At 39.4% G+C, this 24,230-nt stretch overlaps 2 protein-coding genes across 4 annotated transcripts in view; one reads left to right on the top strand and one right to left on the bottom strand.

The window, feature by feature from the left end:
- Positions 1-682: 682 nt before the first annotated feature.
- prpf40a (PRP40 pre-mRNA processing factor 40 homolog A) lies at positions 683-15,855 on the top strand. The gene is made up of 27 exons (XM_083922015.1): positions 683-722; positions 3,088-3,168; positions 3,328-3,471; positions 5,085-5,168; positions 5,664-5,682; positions 5,786-5,805; positions 5,949-5,990; positions 6,157-6,267; positions 7,682-7,802; positions 8,089-8,113; positions 8,350-8,565; positions 8,805-8,910; positions 10,260-10,324; positions 10,421-10,585; positions 11,874-11,982; positions 12,161-12,311; positions 12,465-12,598; positions 12,824-12,938; positions 13,322-13,413; positions 13,533-13,649; positions 13,901-14,038; positions 14,216-14,311; positions 14,413-14,499; positions 14,642-14,732; positions 14,828-14,889; positions 14,971-15,126; positions 15,279-15,855. The coding sequence occupies exons 1-27, from the start codon at positions 720-722 to the stop codon at positions 15,366-15,368; spliced, it is 2,640 nt and encodes an 879-aa protein (XP_083778141.1). The 5' UTR covers positions 683-719; the 3' UTR covers positions 15,369-15,855.
- Positions 15,856-16,691: 836 nt separating this feature from the next.
- The window catches only part of fmnl2a (formin-like 2a), a 53,667-nt gene continuing 46,128 nt past the window's right edge, over positions 16,692-24,230 (bottom strand). The window contains exons 23-27 of one of the 3 annotated variants that reach the window (XM_083921950.1): positions 24,099-24,200; positions 23,057-23,152; positions 22,494-22,614; positions 19,524-19,623; positions 18,954-19,087 (exon numbers count right to left, since the gene is read on the bottom strand). In XM_083921950.1, the coding sequence (XP_083778076.1) occupies position 19,087; positions 19,524-19,623; positions 22,494-22,614; positions 23,057-23,152; positions 24,099-24,200 (420 nt within the window). In that variant the 3' untranslated portion in view covers positions 18,954-19,086. Of the gene's footprint in view, positions 19,088-19,523; positions 19,624-21,097; positions 21,221-22,493; positions 22,615-23,056; positions 23,153-24,098; positions 24,201-24,230 lie in introns of those variants that run through there. The other 2 variants (XM_083921949.1, XM_083921951.1) reach the window with 2 other exon arrangements.

The following is a 24,230-nucleotide window of genomic DNA, read 5'->3' as shown; positions in this document are numbered from 1 at the left end:
GTTGTTTCATCTGTGATGTTATTCCTGGGTAATAATCATGTTTTTCCCATTCTATATCAAGACACTGATTACTCCAGAAAAATATAAAGGCCAGTTTACTAATCGTGCAACTTTGGATTAATTCCCTTATACATCTATTATTTCTTTTTATACTCAAAAAAGGGTCTGTGAGGCGGCCGGTGGGACAGTGGTTAAGGCTGCCCCATGTAAAGAGGCTGAACGTCCTCGGGGCAGTGGCCGCCGGTTCGACTCCGACCTTCGGCTCTTTGCTGCTTGTCTCCCCTCTTCCTCTCTCACCCCATTTTCTGTCTGTCCTCTCTAATAAAAGGATTGAAAACTGAAAAAAATTGAGTTTCCTATGTAAAGGTTTGTTGAATAGTATCTCTGACTGCAGCTGAAAGTAAGATTTTAATATCGGAAAGAACTGCATCAAAGACAATTGCATATTCTCGAGGATGCACGGGAATGTTATTTTCTGATAAAAAATATATTATATGCAAACAAATGACCCTCCTTGTTAAACAGTTGACAAGTGTTATATACCATTATCAACCCAATTCGTTGACCGATATTGCGCATTGCTGCACATAACTACCGCAGAATGACGCTACAGAATCTTTACCTTTGACCTCTCTGCACGCGGAGGGAATTCAACCAATCGTGTTGCTCGTTGTTGAGAGGTGATCAACTGTATCGGAGGTTCATACCCTCTCGCCAACATGGTGAGTACAACCATTCAAAAGAATATATTATTTAATGTAAAGGTAAAGCTAGCGACTGTGTAAAGTGAGTGCGTATGTATTTGGCGTTTGGTTAATGAGCGGCTCTGTGTCTCCGTGATGCTTTAATAACGTTTTAACACGTCACAGGTTAGCACGTCGTGTTAGCGCCGAGCTAGCATAGCGTCATGGTCCCGACTATGTCCTGGAAGACCACCCCTAACATGCAGTTAGCTTTGGTTATATATAGCATCAGTAAATACATCTAACTGTATTCAGATATGTAATCCCAAGGCTGATAAAAATGTATGTTTAGGTAGCTAAATAGTTGGCTAAACAGCGCGTTAACTCGTTACCACCAGCCTTCACCAGAGTTTAGACGGAGCTTGTAGTCATTCATTACGAGCAGCTTTTTACACGGTGGCGTCCTCGTTGAGATTTAACGTCACATAAATGGACAAAGACACAGGAAACTGTCCCGCTGCGAGAGAGCCGGTCATCTAACATTAAGTTAAATGTAAATAATTTAGTGAGCACGTTTCTGTGATGTCATTCGCGCTTTAACGTTGGTATAATGTACCATCCCTTAAAGTCCCATGAAGTCTGCATTATCGTACTAATTAATGCAACATTTCCAACTTTATATGACTTCTTTATAGACGGACAGCAATATTCATACGCAAAAGTTACAATTGGTTAACATTAGGGGTCAAACTTTGAAAAAGAATGTAGACCTACTCTTTAGTTATATGTATTGACCATTATTTAGTTGTTTTGTCTTTTATAGTCTGGACATGTCGAAGTTTATTGACGACAAAAATACCAGCTTATGAGCAGGGAACAAAATGAACATCAGCCAACCGCCAAATGCTGGTTAAGTATTCAAGTGACTGGTAGATTTGCTTCACTCACCAGCAAAAAAACCCTCTCCAATGTAATCTATTGAGGGGAAATTTGAACGTTCATCAGCCAATTTGGCCGGTGGATTAAAAAGTATGAATCATTTTGCACGCTGCTTATGATGATTGCCCACGTATGTCAGTATACATCCCCTCAACACAAACTCCGGTTCTTCTTCAAGGCTTTATGGAATCTAGCATCATTAATGTAACACACCTCCATCTGAGTAAAGCCTTCTCCAGTGTCCTTTTTATTTATGTATCAAAGTTGAATTATTAGTACGAGAACTGGCCACAATGACCTTGTTTTGACGTTTTCCCATAAAGCAAAGTGTACTGTTAAGGTTGCTGTGTCTGTCTCCCCCTGCCTCTGCTCTTACCATACCTAACTTGGATACTATTTTGGATTGAGTGTAGATATTATCCCTTGATGGACTGTCCCACTGTTGACTGATTTTTCTCCACACAGTGCTTTTACCTTCAGATTTTGAGGATTTCTTTTTTGATCACAAATTAATGTGATACATTTTCCCTTGACTAACATTCTTAAACTGGTGAACAAGAGGTCATAAAGCAGATCCTAGTTATTACTGGCTGTCTAAATGCATGTGTGAGTGCTGATACAGGGTCACTGAGTAAGAGTCTTACGACATACCTTTTATGAATGAGCTAGGCGACAGTAAAGGTAGTTGTGTTGCCAGAATGGGGCAATATAAATCTAAAATTGAAATTTTGTACTAAATAAGGGGCATATAGGCCTAAGCATGAAATATGAAAAATCTGACTTTGTTTTCGTTGTGCGGACTTTGAAAAAAAGACATGACCCTGTCATCCAGATAGGGGTGTGTCCTTTTGCAGCTTGTTAGTCAAAATGATGGGCAAGAGACTGTCTGCAATCTCAAGTGTTCAGAAGCGGCCAAAACAGCTGGAGAAAATTCAGAGAGCATAGTCAGAAAAGAGCACATGATCAGAATTTCACACGCTCAAATATTGCCTTGCAGACTAAGTGAAGCTCAGTTTGTTTTTTGCTCCGCATGCTTAAATCTTTTATCATCAAGATATGTCCATTTTGGTGCCATGAGCAAAGGTGAATGTAGGCTAATACGACAGCTCTGCAATGAATCATCATACGATTATAGTGTTGAGTTATTGATGAAACCGTTTTAGAAAGGTGTTGATTTCACCTAATAGTGATTTTGGAGGCTGAAGTTCATTTTTAGTAATATTGTGGAATAATATGTAAACTCGTAGGTAATGAGATTTAGGTTGTGCATGTTGCGATACAACTTGATTTTTATCTTAACTACAGTATTTACTGCAGTATTGTAGTAAGAAAATCTAAACATTTTAAGGACATCTGGTAAAACAGCATGGTGGCTTCATTGAATTAAGCATGCTGCTAATTAAGTGTTAGACCACTGGCTGTTGTGAGTTACCTAACTCTCTGTGGTGTTTCTTATTCATGACAGTCTTCATCGGACGCTAATAATGGCACGAGCCAAGCGCCACCTTATCCAGGTGTACCGCCCTCAGGGATACCTCCCCCATTTGTAAGTCAGTGACAGATATGTTTATGGCAATTAGCTTTTCACCTCTTTGTTGCCAGTCGGCATTACTGGGTTGAACTGATAGTGGTAAATATTAAAGGTCTTCATTAATGTTTAATGTAATCTAATGCAGATTTTCTCTCTTCCTATTAAATTTTCTAGATGGGGCCACCAGGAATACCACCTCATTTCCCTCCCATTGGAATGCCTCCTATGGGACAGCGACCGCCCAGCATGACTCCTATGCCTCCTGGTATAATTCCCCCTGGTATAATGCCACCAATGGGGGCGCCGCCTATGGGACAGGTGAGCTTTGTAGGAAGCTTGTAGGTTTGTCTCTGTTCTGTTGTATTTGTTAGTTCTACGGGCGTGGTGGCCTGTGTTTCTGCTGCTCTTTTCATACCATTATTCATCCTGCTCTGAATCTTGGTAAAATGAGGACTTGCCACCTTACACATCCCAATACAGATAAATGAAAAGGCTAGGTGGCAGACGTTATTACTTTAATAAAGAAAGACACTGAGGGGGGGCTCCAGAGTGCACAGTCCAGTGTATTAGGTTAATCTTCTCTTCTAAAGTACTGCACTGAAGAAATAAATATGTTCTGACGCTGCTGTTGATCATGTTTAGCCTTACAGCGTTGAGAAGAAGTGTCAGTTAGGAAATGTAAGGTAATTAAAGGAAAATCACTTCATTACAACTTGGGTTTTATTTGAGTTGCTCTGGTCATGGGTTTTATTGCTGATAACATTGTACTTTCCAAAGTAATGGATGAGATAAAAGAAAACAGCAACATTGATTTCAAAAAATGCTCAGACTGGACATGGCACATAATTATCAGATGAACAAACCTCCATGTTAGTCAAACTTATTTGGAAAAAGTATAGAAAATGCAAAATAACAAATGCTAAACATCCATTGCAGCTTACAGACCTACTTCCTGAATCCTGCTTTAAAGTTGACCTAGACGTATGCTGTCGTGGATTTTCCTTTGATGATTACTGACATGACAGTGCATCCACTTTTGTTTTTACCTCAAAATAAAGTGGCAATCTAACCTAGCTAAATCGACCGCTTGTTTACAACCTGTCTGATCATCTGACTTGTGTTTTGCCCTGTTAGATCTTAATTATCTTTTTTTCTCCTTTTTTAAAAGCAATTTTGCTGATTTACTTTATCTCAGCCATTACTTTGGAAAGTACAATATTATCAGCAATAAAACCCACGAGCAGAGCAACTAAAAAAAACAACAAGTTGTAATGACACATGATGTTCCTTTAATTACCTAACATTTCCTAACTGACATTTCTTTTCAACGATCGTAACAAATAGAACCTGTGGTCAGGTTTAAACAAAAAATAAAACCAAGGTTGTAATAAGTTTTCTTTCAACTCAATCATGTATTGGTCATCAGAAACTAACTTTTGGTTTTGTATAGCGCTTCTGCACAGTTGCGTTCAGCATTGAAATATCAGAGACTATATAACGCTCCAAGTCCTCTAAAGAGATGCCACTTGCCTGAAGAAAATTGCTTGTGCATCACTTACAACCCCTGATTACACCTAAAGTTGTCAAACTGTTTTAATTTATTTTATTTTTAAACCAAAAACGGGTCACATTTAGCAAGCATATGTGGCCCTGTCATGCATATAAATAGGTGTGATACTTGGGGGTGTTTGATCAGCAACACAAGTCTAAAAAGGTGGTGAGGGGATGTGGTTTGGTGTGTTTCTGCTTCACAGATCGCAAGCTGTGGCATCACATCATTATATAAACACAGCAGACTCAGATTCAGTCTCACCATCTCCCCCCCCAGTTTCAAGCAGCCTTCCACAAAGACACCTGTGTCTTGATACTTCTTCCTGCACTGTGTGGTATGGAAATGCCAAATGAATATTTCATGATGCTTCTTTTATTAGATGCCAGGCATGATGCCACCTATGATGCCAGGGATGATGATGCCCCCTCGCATGCCAGCTGCGACTGTTCAACCAACGGGACCGGTAACTCTTCTCACTTCTTTTGCCATCAGTACTCTGTGTCACACTTCTTAGAAAATCTCTGTATTTTTTACCACACATTGAACTATAACAGCTGAGGAACATCATTAAATACAGTGGCGGATTAAAATTAAAACGAACATTTGCATGCAATATGTCCCCTTTTTTTGTCTTTGCTTTGACTCGCATAATGAAATACACGAGCCCTTCACTGTTGACGTTCTGCTAATTTTGCTTTTATACTAATAGGTAAGCAAGTTATGCAAATGAGCAATCTGATGTTTTTATTGTGACAACATCCAGGAAGCTTTAGAGAGCATAAGACATCCCCTTAATCATTACAAGTATATTTTTGCATCTTGAGGGTGTGGAGTATTGTACTAATTGAGAAAGCTTTGTCAGTTACTGTGTGTTGTGAATGATGAGTCCCAGCTGAATTAATCATTTTCTGAGTATTTCTTGGGGAAATAATCCACAAATAAATTTGTCTGTCCACAGCCTGGAGTTGACTCCACAGGTAAGACATTTCATTTGTCACTTTACGTACTAATCCTATTCTTGCATATTTTGTGTTCATTAGAAGTAAAGCATCTGACCCATTTGTGTTTTTATCCTCACAGCTGCTGCACCTGGAACAGCTGTAAGTCAAACGCATTTTTCTTTATATGCAGTGATTGCAAGTTTACAGTTTCAACAATTTCTCATCAGACTTCAGACTTTTGTCTTCCGTCTGATCAATACCTGTAGTCTGTCAACATTTCATTTGTTCCTTTGTCCCTGCAGAGTACCACAAATGGATCTCCACAGGAAGACCAGCCAAAGAAGGTTTGTGCACATTGAAAATGGAACGATAGATGTGAAAGAGTTGACAATATTTACCGGGAGCTGTGAAAGCATTTTAAATAATACCAAAGCTAAGTGGTTTCTTGCTTTCAAACTTTCTTTTTAACACTGAAACAGCTGATTTATTTGTTGTTTTTGTCCGCCTCAGAAGTCCCTTTGGACAGAACACAAATCACTGGATGGGAAGACCTATTTTTACAATACAGAGACCAAGCAGTCCACATGGGAGAAACCAGATGATCTCAAATCTCCTGCTGAGGTACAAACATTTTATCGCTTGCAAACCACGTTTACTACTTGTACCTCCAGATATCATTTTTTCCCCCATTTACACATACAGTTAATTGCGTAGCTTATGCCCTGTTTTTCTTTTAGTTTTTACCAGAAACAATGCAAGTCCAAATTAATCACATTGTACCAGATTCAGCCAAGGTTGACGGTTTTCATCTTCATCCTTAAAAGTCCCTAGTTACAATATTAAAAGGTCTCACATACTAAGACAAAATAGATATGTATTAGGGGTGAAACGGTTCACAAAATCCACTGTTTGGTTCATATCAAGGCTTTGGGGTCAGGGTTTTTCGGTTCGGTTTATTTTTTCTATTTCTTTTAGATTCTAAAAATAACATGTATCAGATCTATAGCCTAATAATTCAATTATTTTATTAATCAGATATTCTTAAGGACGTGTCATGCAATCATGCAAAAACTGAAATAATGAGGCAGCTTGCTTAGGGATTACTGTAACAATCTTAAATGAAAGTGAAGTGAGATTTTGAAACAGTAGGAGAGACATTGCTGCATCTTTGTGTTTATATATTTATTTGGCAAAAGGGTAAATAATTGTTTGCCTTCTAGGTAAGAATATAAACACATTATCAAATCTTAAAAAATGAAGAAAATAGGTTTTCTTTCACTAAAATACGCACAAACTGCAGTCACTGAACTGACTGAAATAGGCTACATCAGGGCTATTAGATTAAATTGGAATTGGGGCCTTGACAAAAATGATCCAAAATGAGGGGCTGTAAAAATATGAGCATCATATTAATTGATATTGTACATAATCCAATATAGTACATATATTGTCTTTATTTTATCAATATAAATAGTAGTCATGACCTCAAAGTGCAACAAGCTTGTCAAAAACAATCCTTGTTAAATGAACAAACCTGTTAACCAGAGGTTTTTTTACTTAATTATAGGACTAAAGTAAAGTTTGAGGCTCTTCTCCTTTACTTGAGTATTTTATTTACATGCTACTTTATATTTCTACTCCACTACAAATCAGTGGAAATATTCTACTTTTTACTCCACTACATTTATCTGATTACTTCAGTTACTAGTTACTTTACCAGGCTTGGAGTACATATGAAACACTAGATTATTCATCAGAAACTGGACTGACACAAATGAGCGTAACATAAATGCAGCAGGATTTTTATGAAAATGCCTTCTCAACTTCTCCTCTTTACACACACAGATATGGCTGCAGAGTAAACTCAGGCTTCACAGTGACATTTTTTCAATAAACCGTTCCACCCCTTATATGTATGTATGTATGTATGTAACAAAATGGTTATAGAAGAAGTTAAATAATTATTTTCATGTTGGTCAACATCACACTAGTTATCTTTGTGCAGTGTATCACAACTGATTTTTCACCTTTTTAGCAAATGCTGTCTAAATGCCCTTGGAAGGAGTACAAGTCAGACACAGGGAAGCCTTATTATTACAACTCTCAGACGAAGGAGTCCAGATGGACCAAACCCAAGGATCTGGAGGATCTGGAAGGTAAAGAGCTGCCGTCTGCTGATGTCAAACATGTTGTGAGAAAGGCAGCAGTATTGCATACTGAACCATGGATGAGCCTTTATAATCGGGATGATGGAAGGCTGCTGGCTTATTTAACAAACAACGCCATGCATTAGAGGGGGTTTGGTACATCATTGATGAACAAACACAGGAGCACATTGTAGCTTCCGGTAGTACATTTATCTCGGTGCTGTTCTCTCATCTGCAGTTTGCTTTGAAATGAAAACAAGTACCTTAACAGCTATTCCCCTTTTGTCTATTCCAGCTATGATCAAAGCAGAGGAGAATGGGTAAGAGCTTCCTGTTTACCTTCGATTAAGCTTCAGTGCTGTAATTTATATAATGATACACAAATACAGCAGTTATTGATCATTTCTTCTTCATGATCAAAACCCTTTTTATGTTGTTATTATTAATGACCTATTTAAATTGGTATGTAGTGCCCCTTTATGTTCCAGTCTGCTACATTGTCCGGGTATTCTTCTGATCATGTGTATTGGTTTTCAACCTTACCGTTTGATTTCAGGACGGCAGATGCAATGGCTCTTGGCACCACAGCAGCTCCTGCAGTGCAAGTGGATAATACAGCCACTATGGCAACCATAATGGAGGCAGAAACTGCAACAGCCGTCTCAGAGGAACACCTGTCTCAGGCGGCCATGCATCACACAGCTGAGGTCAAGACTGTAGATGCGCCTGTGGCTGCCTCAGAGAGCTCAACCACCACAGAAGCCACAGTCAGGTAAATAGTTGTCTGATGCAGAGACCGGTGCTGTCTCCAGTACTCAGACATGCATACATTAAGCCAGAACCATGGTCATAATGACACTGGATTTATGTACACAGCACCCTTTCAACGTAATGTATTAATGGATGAGGAGGTCTATTTTTGTGTCTCCATAAATGCATTTAACGCTCAGTGTCCTGAATGCTTCGCGCAAACAGTTAGGTTAATGTATTAACATCTTCCTTTGCCCTCAGTATTGAAGTCATAAAAGAAGAACGGCCAGAACTTCAGAAGAAAACGTACAAATGGAACACGAAAGAGGAGGCCAAGCAGGCTTTCAAAGAGCTGCTGAAGGAGAAGGTGAGTCAGGCTGTCAAATAAGGTTAACATGCAGATGCATTAGAGGCCACACACTGTTGGAGAGTGGAGAAGCTGAGTTGTCTCTGTCAGTGCATGTTTATGTTACTTGACATTTAGCAGGTCATATACAAAAAAAATACGTCTGCTTGTATCAGCGTTCTTGCCTGCACATAGATTAGTATCCATTAATGTGCTTTTACAGTAGTTGCGACCACTGCCATGAATACTTAAGACTTACATTTGCATGTGACATCACAGCTAAAAAGGGCTACATGCCCCATCACTTGGAGTGGAGTTCAGTTTATAATGCAACATATTATCGTGGTGGCTGTAGGTTGCCATTGATTATGTAGGCCTACCCGTGGTTTTAAAATGTAACAAAAACATAGCAAATGTTTATTTCATTAAAAAGTTCCATCTGTTTATTTAAGTAAAAAAAAAATCAGTTTGTTAATAAACATTGTACAGCCCTGTTAAGCCTATCAATAAGTAGTGCTTCACAGCGAGTTTTCCAGTTTTATTATTAAATGAGGCAGATTCTTTCATCAAACAATGTGGGCCTTGATGGTTGAGCTGTACACCATTACACATAGAAGTCTGTTTTAAAGGTTAATTTTATTACAGCAGTGTCTCCTTATGCCTCATGTGTTTAACAACACCAACCATCCTTTGTGCTCTGGATCTAATCTCTTTCCCTCCTCATGAGCCCCGAGTTCTTTGCTCAATTGTTAAATTTCACCTCCTGTTGCTGAGGATGTGTTGTTGCAAGGCAGCCGAGCACCACCCACCTTGAATGCTGCTATATTTAGGCTCTTTTTAATTTTGTGCACAAAGCTCTCCTCTGAGATTGCTTGCCATTTCCTGAAAGATCTTAATGGCTCTGTCTTTATGATTAGCTTTATTGGATCAAAGGCTCTGGGCTGGCTGGGATTAAGACAGTGAGAGAAAATGGAACGCCTCAGTGAGTTAGAATAACTGTGACAATTTTGAAGACAGAGGCATGCGGTGGAATCACTTCATAATGGATGAAGGAGTCACTCTGAGAGAGGCAAGTGACAGAAAGGGCGCTTACATAAGTCCTCGGTGGCACTTCTTTGAATTATTTCCTCTCCACACCTCTTAACCAGGCATCTATTAGTAATTAAGGAAATGTGTTGACTTCTAGAGACGAAGCAGCACAGCTCATAGTTCCTCTGTCTCTCATGCTTATTCTAACAAAGGGCACCAAAACTGATCTGATCTTTTCCCTGATCTGTTGTTTGTATGTGTTTTGAACTTTTAAACTTTGAACTTTGAAAGTTTAAGGGTACAGGCCATCATGACTTTGACTTTTATTCTCTGTATTTCAGGGCGTGTCCTCAAACTCCTCTTGGGAACAGGCTATGAAAATGATTATCAATGATCCTCGCTACAGGTACACTATTATTCTCCTGGGATCACTTAATTTACAGTAGGAGGTGATAACAATGCCCATCTGACATCAAATTCTCACTTTTCCTTATCAACAAAGCGCACTTCCCAAACTGAGTGAGAAGAAACAGGCGTTCAATGCTTACAAAGTCCAAACAGAGAAGGAAGAAAAAGAGGAGGCCAGAATTAAATACAAGGAGTCCAAAGAGACCTTTCAGAGGTTCTTGGAGAACCATGAGAAGATGACATCTACCACCAGATACAAGTAAGGGCTCCAATGATCTGTTTTTTTTTCTTTTTTTATATATATTTATTGATTTATCGATCCCTGAACTGTCAATATGATTATGCAGACGGGACAGTGAAAGGTCACATATGGCATGTGCACGCCATCCTGTAGTGACCGCACTGTCAACTTCCTCTTAAACTGCTTTGACTCGTTAGCTCTTGTCACACTGTTCTAAAATAATGTTGCTTGGTCACAACTAAGAGAGTGGACTTTACAAACATTTTGGTTTGTTGGTTAAAATATTCTGCATTGCCTCTGCAGGGGATTTTGTCTCTGACTCAAATGCAGCACACACATAGCTGCCTCCATAGTAGTAATAATAAAAAACAAACCGAATATAAACAAAACAGCACATACTGTAGAAAATCACAACCACAAATTATATGTGATGTATAACAACACGATAAGAACACTGGGAAGCTATTGCACAAGCTTCAAGTGACATTAATAGCATTTTTAATTGAAGTAGGCACAAATGAGTTTTTGAGACAATTTAGTTTACATTTGGGTGATCCATCTTCTATCAGAGGGCAAGAGCTCATACTCGGACAGACAATATTCTATATTCTTGCTGGAGGACAGACTGCTCATATATTGACCAATGTCCCTATACAGTAGGTTCTGATGTCCTCTTGGATTTGGATGTAATTCACAACCTTGGTGTTCTGTTTTATCCTTTCTCACCATTTCACAACTAGAAATGGCATCTTTTTTTACTGAATGTGTACCACTAATTCAGTTGGATCAAGGTTCATAAACACATAGTAAGGAGTTATGCATTACAAATAATGCCAACAACATTTAAAATGTTTCTGTATTGATCCTTGGTCTCGCATGAGATCGAGTTCACCAGCACTGTTCAGTTTGGCATTTCTGTGATTCCATGACGCACTGATCGACTGGTGACCTTGACAACGAGCAGTCGGACTGGATAGCTGGTCTATTTGAATGTGTCTCCTTTCATCTAATAATTTATTTCAGTACAGTCAACCCCTGCTTCTGACACGTCTGCCCGTCAAGTTTGGTACAGGCATCAAGGAAATTAGATATTTGCACTCAAGAAGTACAACTTTACTTTTTCCTTTATCAACATGTAATGAGTTTAGTATTAACTCTACACAACTGTGCATCTGATGGCTTGCCCTAAGCATTACACACTGTGTTTAGAGGCAAATTTGGCCTGTGAAATGCTGCCCTCATGTGGGTTATTGTATGAAAATATCCTAAACATGTGTGTTTGTGTGTGTGTGTACTTGCAATCCAGGAAAGCAGAGCAGATGTTTAATGAGCTTGAGGTGTGGAGCTGTGTACCAGAGAGAGACAGGCTGGAGATCTATGAAGATGTATTGTTCTACCTTGCCAAAAAAGAGAAGGTAAAGCTATTTTCTAAAGTTGAGCCAAAACTCCCTCAGATATTCAGTCTGGGAAAAGACCGTCAGTCTGCATGCTTATCATAATGATGTAGATTCATTCAACTTTCGATCTGCTATTTTAAGATGCTTTGTGAACATAATTCACATCCCGGTTTCCTTCTCTACAAAATGTTTTCAGGAGCAAGCCAAGCAGCTAAGAAAGAGGAACTGGGAAGCGCTAAAGAACATTTTGGACAACATGGCTAACGTCACATACCGCACCACCTGGTCTGAGGCCCAGCAGTACCTGCTAGACAACCCTCCATTTGCTGAGGATGAAGAGCTGCAGAGTATGAGAGCACAAACTCAAATCTTAATTTACCTACTTCAGTTTGAAACCGATGGTAGAAGTGAAAAGACAAAGTTTTTATTTTAGGTTCACTTTGTTCGATATGTAAACTAGTACAGTTCTCCATGTTGATAGTGTTGTTACCTGCTGACAGATATGGACAAAGAGGATGCCCTCATTTGTTTTGAGGAGCACATCCGTGCGCTGGAGAAGGAGGAGGAGGAGGAGAAACAGAAGACACTTCTCAGAGAAAGGAGACGGCAGCGCAAGAACAGAGAGGCCTTCCAGGTGAGAGGGAGTGGATGTCCAAAACAAATGCAACTCAAAACACGTACAAACTGGTCACCACGTCAGGGAAATATTGCTTCAATCTATTGTAGTAGTTGTTGTGTATTTTCTGTTGAAAAAGGTTCAATAATAATCTAAATCCAAGTCACAGAAGAGATATGATCTGTTTTTAACCACTGGATATCAGTTGCTATCCTGAATTCATATTTTCTTGTTTTCTTTCAGAAATTCCTGGACGAGCTCCACGACCACGGTCAGCTTCACTCCATGTCTGCCTGGATGGAGATGTACCCGACCCTGAGCTCAGACATCCGCTTCGCCAACATGCTGGGCCAGCCGGGTAGGAGCGCAGTAACCACAGCACACATGGCTTCACATGTCCACGTGAGCATTTGTCTGCATATCACATCCTGAAGCACGTGGATGTGATATGCAGACAAATGCACATGACGTGAACACAGAAATAAAGCGCACACAGCTCAGGATGTAAATACCGCATGAACCACAAGAAAAAACCATCAGTGCACTGATGCATAGGAGTTCTTGTTTTTTTTCATTAATTTTAGATAAGTTTTGTTTGTGTATAGTTTTAACATTAAAAAAACATTCAGACAGATTTCTGTATAATTGTAATTATCATGTTTTTGCTTCCTTGTATTCTGTTGAAAGTGTTTTTGGCAGCATAAAACATACATGTCTTTACTGATCATTTCTATTCTACAGGTTCCACTCCCCTAGACCTGTTCAAATTCTATGTGGAAGACTTGAAGGCCCGCTACCATGATGAAAAGAGGATCATCAAAGATATTCTCAAGGTAAGATATTAAGAACAAACTGTTCACTTCACCTCCGCTCATATCAGTGCTTCTTTTAAAGAGGTTTGTTGTTTTATAGCATACAACTTGTTAATCTTCTGCTTCCTTTGTGCTTCCAGGACAAAAGCTTTCTGGTGGAAGTCAACACTAGCTTCGAAGACTTTGGATCAGTCATCAGTTCAGACAAGAGAGCCACCACACTGGATGCAGGAAACATAAAGCTGGCATTCAACAGTGTAAGTGTTTTCATAGCCTACATAGTTCTTTAAGAAGAACACAGTTGCAGATATATTAGCAGAACATTTTGAGTAACTTGGCTTCAAATTTCAGTTATTGTTAATTAATAGTTAAATTATTGACTCTTCATCTGCATCTTTGGATCTCATGCTTAAAAAACCCTTTATGTTAAGGCCTTTTGTTGTTGGCAATTGTTGTCATATATTAACTGTTAGTTTTTATTATTATTTTGTGACCTGGTTCTGTATAGTTACTGGAGAAGGCGGAAGCCAGAGAGAGAGAGAGAGAAAAGGAGGAGGCCAGGAAGATGAAAAGGAAAGAAGCAGCCTTTAAAAACATGCTAAAGCAGGCCACACCACCACTGGAGCCAGAGACTACATGGGAGGGGGTATGTTCTTTTATGCAAAAAAAAAAAAATATATATATATTATGATTTAGTAGCATCAACTATTTTCTGTTTAAAAATAATTTCTAAATTATTTGTAAAACCGATACATAGAAGCTTGCCTTTACCCTTTTGGTTGTACTTGGTGTCATTGTACTTGTACTTGTACGGTGTTTTCAGATCAGAGAGAGATTCTTGAAAGAATCTGCCTTTGAAGACGTGACTCTGGAGTCAGAGAGGAAAAGGATATTCAAAGACTTCATGCACGTCTTAGAGGTAAGTCTGTTTGGATTGTGAAAATGAGCGAAAAATTATTAATCTTGATGACTAAGATGATGATCACCATGGCATGTATTTTTTATTTATTTTTATAACAGCATGAGTGCCAACATCACCACTCCAAGACAAAGAAGCATTCAAAGAAGTCCAAGAAGCACCACAGGAAACGATCACGCTCTCGATCAGTCAGTAGTCCTCACTGATATGCTTGGACAAGACGAAGAGCGGCGGGCAAACAATTTGCCATGAATAATCTACACAGATACCTTTACCTTCATCTCATCCCTTTTTTAATCTCTGGATTACTCCACTTTAATGTTTTGACAGGGCTCAGAGTCTGAGGACGAGGAATACCACAAGAAGAAAAAGAGGTCACAGTCCAAATCTCCTTCTGAACGCTCGTCTAGTGGAGAATCTGGTGAGTGGCTTTCAAAGTTTAGATGATCTTTTTATCATCATGTTGGAGAAGTGCAGCACTATTGACATTTACCGACATTTTCTGCCTGAAAACAGAGAGAAGCTATAAAAAATCCAAGAAGCACAAGAAGAAGGGCAAGAAGAGGCGTCACAAGTCGGTAGGTATACAGGAAGACCCCCAAATCCATTTATTGTAAATGTGTATGTTGTTTGTTTATGACGGTGATCATTACAACCAGGCATCGCCAGAATCCGACAATGAGAAGAAAGGAAGAGAGCGCGATGGAAAGCGTGAAAAGGACTTAGAGAAAGATAAAGAGAACGACAAGTCTCGAGGGAAAGCTCGCTCAGACTCTAAACAGAAGTCTCCTAAAAGAAAAGCAGCAAAAGAAGAGGTTGGTTCCCCCTTTTTTTTATTGTAGAAAACAGGTGTTTTAATGGCTGTTGTCGCGATAACCTGGATGATAAGGTTCATGGAGTAGTGAAAGTAGTCTATTTTCATTCCTCATTGTGTACATATTCCTAAGTCTCTGTGTGTTGTGTTCAGGGCGGCTGGGATACGTCAGGCAGTGAGCTGAGTGAAGGAGAGCTGGAGAAGAGAAGAAGAACTTTACTGGAACAGCTGGACGCACCTTGATGATCACACTCGTGCCGCCCTTTTATCGTATTTGTATACTTCTACAAACATGCATTCCCCTCCAAGCTCATCTGACTGTACTGGGCTTACCACCCTGTGTGAGAAAACGCCGCTCTCTGGTATTTATGCGAATGTGCGACACTGAGCTTACACACTTATTCAGTGACTAATTTGGAATCAGAAAACTGATCAGCTGATCAACCTTTTAATGTCAGGTTGTCTTACGTTGCTTTTGTTAGTCTTTTTTAGTTGACTGTAGTTGTACATGTTTTACCATTGCCAATACTTTTTATATTCAATTAAAAGTATATCTTTAATGGCACTGACTGTCTTTCACCTGGAAAAGTACCAGAGGAAGAAGAAGAAGAAAACATTTCAGGACAACATATCTTTCCAGAGATAATGAAACCATTTTTCTGATTTAGTCATTTTCAGGTGTATTCTTGAGGAATGATCCAAAAAGGTTTTAATTGGAGCATCTGTGAAAATCGATAAACTGTAGTGAAATGTAATAAAATACTGTTTCAATGGATTATGTCTAGAATTGGATACTTTAAATCAATAAGGTCAAAGCCAAATGTTCTCTTGTACTCATTGGTGAGGCAGACATACCTACAACCACACCCTCCTGTGTCTGCATGCTCTTCTACAGGATTTAGTAATAACTGACCATCTTTACTTAATAGATATGCCAGCTACTACCACAACTATCTGTGGGGGATCCATCATATTATGTCTAGCACCAGAATTTAATTCACTTCAATAATGAATGTATGACATGTTAAAATTACACTGCCAGATAATTAGGCACACCAAGCTTAAAGGTCCTATATTATGCTCATTTTCAGGTTTCTACAAGAGCATGTTTACATTATATTATTTATCTCATAGTGTCTCTGAATATACCACATTGTTTTTAGGCCAGTCTATTTAAGCCCTCCTCCTGAAATAGCCCAGTCTGCTCTTATTGGTCAGCCTTTACATGATTTCCACAACTGTACAGAAGTCCTGACGGCCCGTTTAAAGGCAATCTCTGAATATGGTCTGTGCGCATTTCTTCTAGGATTTGGCATTTTGATACTTTCACGGTATTTCTCACCTCAAACTGCTTTAAAATAAAAAACTGTTTTTTAACAACATGGGACCTTTAAACTAACTAGTCCTGCAGTAAAAAAAAAAAAAAACTTGAATCGGGGAAATGTAGTCAAAAACTGAAAGTGATGTAATGTCAAGTAATCTACTCACATCTTGGTAGTTCACTTCTCAACCATTAAAACATTTTCACAAATACAAAAATCCCAAGACAAACAGTTTTATATTCAATGTAAATAGTTTATTTGATCATATTTGTTGAAAATCTCATATCCCCTATTTTTTTATTTTTTTTAAAAAAAAGCTTGTTATTTTGTAATGAACACAAACTGCCTAAAATACATTTCTGGTGAAAGTAAAAAAAAAACAGAACATGCCAGTATTATCCAGTTAGAGAAATGTCACTATTATTACAGACAGTGAAGTTGACAGAAGATGAACGGCAGCACGTGCTACAGTGGAGATAATTACAGGAGGGCGCATCATTAAGTCACAAAACCAGCTAACCACAGGTCAACTAATAGAAACCAGTTTAATTAGATACAATGTGTATGAGTTTAAATCGGTTCAAATGTAGCAACACTTGCAAACCAGAATGTGTTTCATGTTTTTCTAGCTGGCTTTGATGCCTCTGACGCACCCATAAGCAAAGTCACTGATCTACTGCCTCCTGCACGACTGTGAGACGTTATGATCTAACACACAACTGTAGACTCTGGCTGCATTTGGCTTAATTAAATATACAAAAAAAATGGAAAACAAAACTATAAGTTAAAATAACATTCAAGTTGTAAAGCACAAGGCAATGAAAACTTTTGTTTAAACAATATGTACAATATTAACCATCTGGTAATGGGAATTAAGAAAAAAAAAGCATGGTTTGTAACAAAATATCTGTACATGTAGGAAACTTGTTGTGATGTGTTTTGCCATGTTTTTAATGACAGCTGAAAACATGAACTTAAAAGGAATCTTTTCAGTGGTTAAATACTATACATTAAAATTACAATAAAGTGGGTAGACGCAGTAGCCTTGAAAATATAATTAATCTGCAAACAAAAGTTGACAGATGAAATGCAAAGTTAGATCCAGTTTTGACAGTGACATCGTCCAGTAGGGTTCAGTATCTTTTGTGCAGTTTCTCTGCTTTACACAAACTCATTTACTCGTTATTTGTTCCCAGAAACCAAAGAAACTGCTGCGCTGCAACAGAAATGCAACCTTTTAAATAGACGGTAGTCTTATGTGAGCAGGCGGCCTCCTCGATTAAGAGCTACAAAGTCAGGCCTTTGATCCATTAACCGAAGTAACAAATGATGAAAGAGCAGTCAGCATGGAGAGAGGCCTGATATATACAATTCACATTAGCCCGGTCTTGTTTTGAAATAGTTTTGATTCGTTCATTCTTCATCATCCTTATACAAATATAGAGTTTTAATTACTTTTCTGATCACCTTCATGCCTGATCATCAGCCCTTTAGTACAAGTTTAAAAAATCTTCATGAGATGTAAGAAAAAAGTGCATGTTGAGCATGTTTGTATTCGGGGTGTCACGATAAATCGATCTGGATAGACATATCAATTCAATGGTCGACGATTGCATATCATTGATGCATACTGTCATCTTGAAGATGACACTTTATTTTGAAATTCCCACATATTTATTCTTTTTATTAAAGAATAGATTCATCTTCATTTTAATGTCTGGAAGAGATCGGTTATAGAATTGTCAAATCATATTTTAGTTGCTTTTTGTGAGTTTTGGTATGTAAATGTCACCTGTCATGTGAAAAGGGCATCTGATAAAGTATCGTCTCATATCGATCGCAGGCCTATGAATTGAAATCCTATCGTGGCAGATTTTTGTGATATCAGCAAATATGGTATTGTTATAGACCTTGATTTACACCGCTCGCTTGTTGTGTAAAAGGAATTCAAAAGAGCACTGGAATGTACCGACAAACTACAGTGTCAAACTCAACACTAAAAGATGGAATATTTGTAACAGCTTAAGGGAACGCGTCCCATACATTCTACATTACGTTTCCGAGGAAGCATCTCTTCACGTGGCTCTAAAGGCCACCGCAAGTCCAGTTTTACACATCTTACAATTAAAGCCAGGGCAAGTTGAATTGCTTGAAGTGAGAATTATTTAAAAAAAAAAAAAAACAGTCATCAGACAAACAGACAACAGCGTAACATTGGCGCACAAAAATAAGTTCAGGCACTTGATTTTCTGAATCAACCTTTCAGACACTTTAAATCCAGTCCCATACATGTCCCAGTCCTTCATAGTGAAAAAGCCGCTTCTATACCACAGACATGGAATATCGTTTATTTTCATGTAATATATGTATATATATATTACATTATATAACACACTCATCTCTATGGTTGCTACACATCATCTTTCACTTATCACCCTTCGCTCTGCATCCGACCTCCTGTCTCTCCCTCTTTTACACATCCGCACAACCCCCCCTTCCCCCTAACCCCAGCACATGCACTGCTCCCTCGTCACACGACCACCTCGCCGTTGTTCCCCGGCCGCAGGTTCTGATCATCAAAGCGTCTCCTGACACTTCTCCGCACAGCGTCTGCTCGCCTGTAAGGCTGATTCCTCAAATCTGAGAGGGAAGGAGGGATTGAATGGGGAGGGGAGGGGAAGGGGGGTGAACAAAAGAGCTGTCAGTCATCTTGTTGAGACGTTCTGTTGAGCCCACATGCTCAAGAGTGCTGGCAGTCTGTCTTTCAAAGCAGCATGAGTTCTACACAGAAAAAAAAAAAGCCTTGCAGGTCAGCTGTCTCTCGGTATTACGATTAAGACAGGCCACAGGGTTTTGACTTGTAAGTAGAAAACCTTCCATGAATCTCGTGATGCACCTTTCCTCATAAAAAGGAAGAATAAACTACTAAAGAGTAGCTGTTTTTTGTTTTGTTTTTTCATCCTTAGAAATTCAAATGTACTGTTATGAAGGAGATATAATATAGGGAGAACAGAGGGAGAGCTAGGTCAATACTGACAGTCAAAGAAGGGAAGGGAAGTAATAAAGAGATGCTTGCCAGGTTTGGGGCACATCCACCACTACAGGTGTGCTACTGGAGGAGTTCCTTACCCTCGAGTAGACATTGGGGAATTTAGTAATATTATTCTTCTTTAGGGCTAGATGAAGAGAAGACAAAATGGAGGTTAAAAATTGAAGAGGAGGAGGCTGACCAGAGCGTGTCAGCCTGACATATTCACACCGGCTTTGCTGAGAGAGCGCTGCGAGAGCAAAGCAAAGTGGCAGCAGGCTGCGTGGGGAAAGGACCAGAGGGGACAGAGCTGGAGGGTGTTAACTGATTCATCTGGCAGGGAGGAGGATGGAGTGGAGGAGGAAAGCTTCTGTAGATACTTTTTTTTTCTCTGTGTTATAAACTAAGTCTGCTTTGCAAAGTGGCTACCAGCAGGACAGAAAAAAAAGAGCCAGTTTTAAACTTCCAGTACAGAGCAATGGTGAACTGAAATAAAAAAAATAAAAAACATGGTTCCAGGACACAGCAGGATAGTTACATACAACACCAAAACCCAACTGAAGCATGCGTGCAGCCAGGGAAATACTGATTACTTTCTAATGAATGAATTACCATGAAACAGGTTCAAACTCAGTGAAACAACCTGGTTGCGTGTTAGTAGCACACAGAGGATGCAGCTGCAAAGACAGACTGATGCGATGGAAGTGGTTATTCATATGTAGATGTCATGCATAATATTAACAGGCATGTCAGACCGCACAGTGTCGTTTGACAGAGATGTGACCTGTCAGCAGTCGGCAAGAGCAGGCACAGCTTGTGGGGCTAACTGGGAGAGCGGGGATGCATTGTGGGAAAGTGTTAGGGACGAAGCAATCTGCATGCGTGAAGCCGCGTCAGCAGCAGTTATTATGTGATAACAATAACACACAAACATTCATTTTTCATTAAAACATTGATTGAAACACACAGAAAAGCAAGTTATAATGCCACAGGCACTTACGTAATCATGGCAGCAGTCATACCTCCCATGTAAATGACTGAAGCTTGTATATATAAGGTTGTATATATATATATATATATATATATATACACACATTCTATTAAATAGTTTAATGAGAATCTAATCAGGGATAAAGCCGAAAATAATTCAATTCATGAGTCAGTATGTAATTTCACCACTAGATGGCAGCATGTAGCTTCACTTTATTGCTCTAGCTCTTAATGAGAATAAATATACACCACCAATTTCCTTCTCCTGTCAGCGCAGATAAGTATGTGTAAGTATGACCTTGCAGACACTTTCCTGTGACATTATGGTTTGCCGTGGTTGATAACATGATGATGATGATGATAAATGAGTGTCACATTTCATGCAGGTGGGCGGAGAAAACCCTTACACCGACACCAAGTCATGCTCAGCAGGGAGAGAACACGTGAATGCGCACACACACACACAAACTCAGACGTGTGTGCAAAATCCATGAGATCGGGCACAGTGCACACGCGTGGGTCCGGAAGTGTGAGTGTGACGGTTAAAAAAAAAAAAAAAAAGGGAGGAAGTGTGAAGAGGCATGCGAGGATGGAGGAGAGAGACATAAAAGAAGAGAACGTTTTGTTCCAGCAACCTTAGAGCAGAGAGACAGTTCTACAAGCTTAGTAATGGTACTCCTCATTGAGGGCGGGCTCGCAGAAGAACCGAGAGCCGCGCTTGGCTGTGCGGGCGGTAAAGGGCACTGTCTTCAGCACTGCATTGAGAACGACAAGGACAACAGCCAGGACAGGACAAGACAAACACAGTATAAGAAAAGCAGACTCCTACAGGGGTTTAGCACTGGTTAAAGCTAAGCAAATATACAACAACAGCATCAGGAGGGGCCTGGCAAAATGCCTCTGAGAGTGAGTTCTACTGAAGGGCCTGAAAAACACTTTTACTCTAAACTCTTTCTCTCTTTGTTAGAATACAGTAAGTTATACTGTTCTGGTTACAGTGTTACAGAGATCTGAAATCTAATTGTTAGTGTTCTTTAACACTAGAAGTACGTTGAACATTAATCGCGTGGCTAGTGGTGGAAAAAATATTGAGAACCTTTACTTAAGTATTACAATTTAAATCAAAATCTTACTTAAGAAAAATCTTTAGTACATACCTTTATGCACTAATTATGCATATAAGTTTTATATTATCACACATAACATTCACTGTTGTAGTTAATGGAGTTGGAGACTACTTTAAAAACAACCCAAATAGTATAAAATCTACAGTTTAATAATGCATTGTATTAACTTGTTAAGGGTTTTATGTAAAATGTAATTTTACTACTAGAGCTAGACTTATATTGGCCGAAATTACTGATGCATATATGGTTGTGAATGTCGGCCAACAAGTAACACGTTTATTTATCAGCTGTAAAATCTTACAGTTGGAAATTCAAGAAATCCCTATAAAGACCGTTTTTATGTTATATGTACATTGGCTACAGTAACTATAGAGGTCAAATATATGTATGTAGTGGAGTAGAAAAGTACAATATTTGCACATGAAATGTAGTTTAAAAGTAGCATAAAAATGGAAACATAATATATAAAATTACACTTAAGTACAGGACTTGGATAGATTCCACCACTTCCCGCGGCACGTTTAATGGCCCTTCAGTAAACAGGAAATGCATTTATTCTCCTATAATTAATAAATATCCTAGGAGCTAGTCACAGCCCGGCCCTTTATATGTACAGATGGCGTTACAAAGCAATGACAAAGCAGATAAGATAAGCAATGATCATCAGACACATTGAGCTCAAAGTCAGTGCATGTTTGTACTCATTAGGTTACACCTTTAGTTCTCAAACATCTGACAGCTTCATTTTGAAAGAGCCAAAGACATTGTGTTAGTTGGTTTAGATTCCCTTTGTTAATGACTGAACGGTATAGCATCAGAGAGGACCTTCATGCAGAGCGCCCTGTACCGCGTATGTATGTGTGTGTGTTAAGAGACTGCAGCCAGGCCCATGAGTCGTTACCCGTGATGATGTCTTCAATCGCTCCATCTTTGCCTTCGTATACGTGGCGGCTGTCTTTCACCTGTTTCCTCCTGAGCTCCTGGATCAGCTCTTGCTGCTGCCGCTTGCTCTTATGAGGAGACTGAGAGGGCACACACACACACACACGCACACGCACACACACACACATTAACATCTATCAATAACTCTCAGCCATGAGTCAAATATAATCTACATAACAATTTTCCTACATATTATTTATTTTAGCTTAAATATGCTTTGCGCCACACAGTGGAGTTGTTTGGAATTGCAGTTAATTGAATCATTTAAAAGTAGAACTGCTGATCCTGAGTCGCTGTGCTGTGGCTCAGCAGGGCGTCAGACTGTAGAACCAGAAATAACTTCACACGGCAGGCAGTCGGTGCTCAACTAATCCTGTGATCAGGAGTCTGGAGGAAGGGAGGATGAAGCCAAACAGGGAACCGGCTTACCTTCTGGGTCGCCGTGATCTACTGTAGCCTCCTGCCCTAGAAAGTAGAGGGTGAGGGTATAGGGAAGGGAGGGGAGGAAGGATGGTGACTTACCTTCTGGTCTTCCTCCATCATGGCCTCCTGCTCTAGAAGTTTCTCCATCAAAATCTGCTCCTGTCTCTTTTTCTGCTCATTGTCCTCTTCCGCTTGCTGAGGAGATTACACAGTTAGATAGTTTAAATATACTACTGTGTACCACAGAGAAGACTGTGCTCGTGTCATGACAAAACAAACTCTCATTTCATAAACATTTAATAGTTTCACAGCATGAGATTCTACAGTATTTCAGTACCATGAAATGTGAAGAATGAAGTCATTCACACAGCATGGAGTAGTTAAGGATTCAAAAATAAACAGAGTTGACACAGCAGCTGTGAGAGACAAACGGCTGTATGTGCAGTAACACCTGGTGTAAGGGGCGTGGTACTGTAGTACGTGATGCTTAAAATTAGCAGATTTATTTGTAAAATGATTTGCGTATGGAAGAAAACACACTGGTGTAGTGATAACACCAGAGGGCGTATTGATGTTACACACATACTGTACATATGGACACAGACACACCAGACCGCCTCATACACACACACACACCCAAGGGCATCTCTTTGTTATCCACACATTGACCCTCCCCAGACGCTTTTGTGACTTCACTGATATCACACAACAAAGTTCTATTTACAGGTTTGGGGGAGTACTGCTGCATATGTGAAAAAAATGTGTAAAGCCATTTGTGGCTCCACAGAGAGCTAGAGGAGTTAGAAAGAAGTGGAGTTAGAAAGAAGTGAGCTTACCAAACCTCCGTAGCCCGCTCATCATCTCTGCTTGAGGCTAGCATCTAGAGGCTACATTAGCAGCTACTGGCATAAGGCACCTAAATCTCCAACCGATCTTTGGTTGGCTGTGTTGCATTATTGGTAATGTAGAAAGAACAATGCATGGAATCTAAAAAAATTGATCTGGTCTGGTTCTGATGCATCGAACTGTCCGTTATTGGTGAGATTTTATAAAAGTGCAAAGCTAAATCCTCAAGTCTAAGCGTCTGCTGTTTTTTCAACTACTTTTGCGTGATTGCGTGAGAGATGGGAATCCAACTCACCCTGTAAGCCTTAACAAATCTCACAAACACAGGGAAGAAGACGGAGGGCGGCGTTGTTTTGGAGTTCTCCCCGAAGAACTTCACGGCCTCGTCGAAGGCGTCCTTTCAAAGACAGACAGTGGACTTACTTAG

The sequence above is a fragment of the Echiichthys vipera genome (assembly GCF_963691815.1).
Source record: "Echiichthys vipera genome assembly, chromosome: 10".
Classification (NCBI taxonomy): Eukaryota; Metazoa; Chordata; class Actinopteri; order Perciformes; family Trachinidae; genus Echiichthys; species Echiichthys vipera.
Note: the sequence above shows the minus strand (reverse complement) of the source record. Positions and strands in the feature narration are given on the sequence as shown.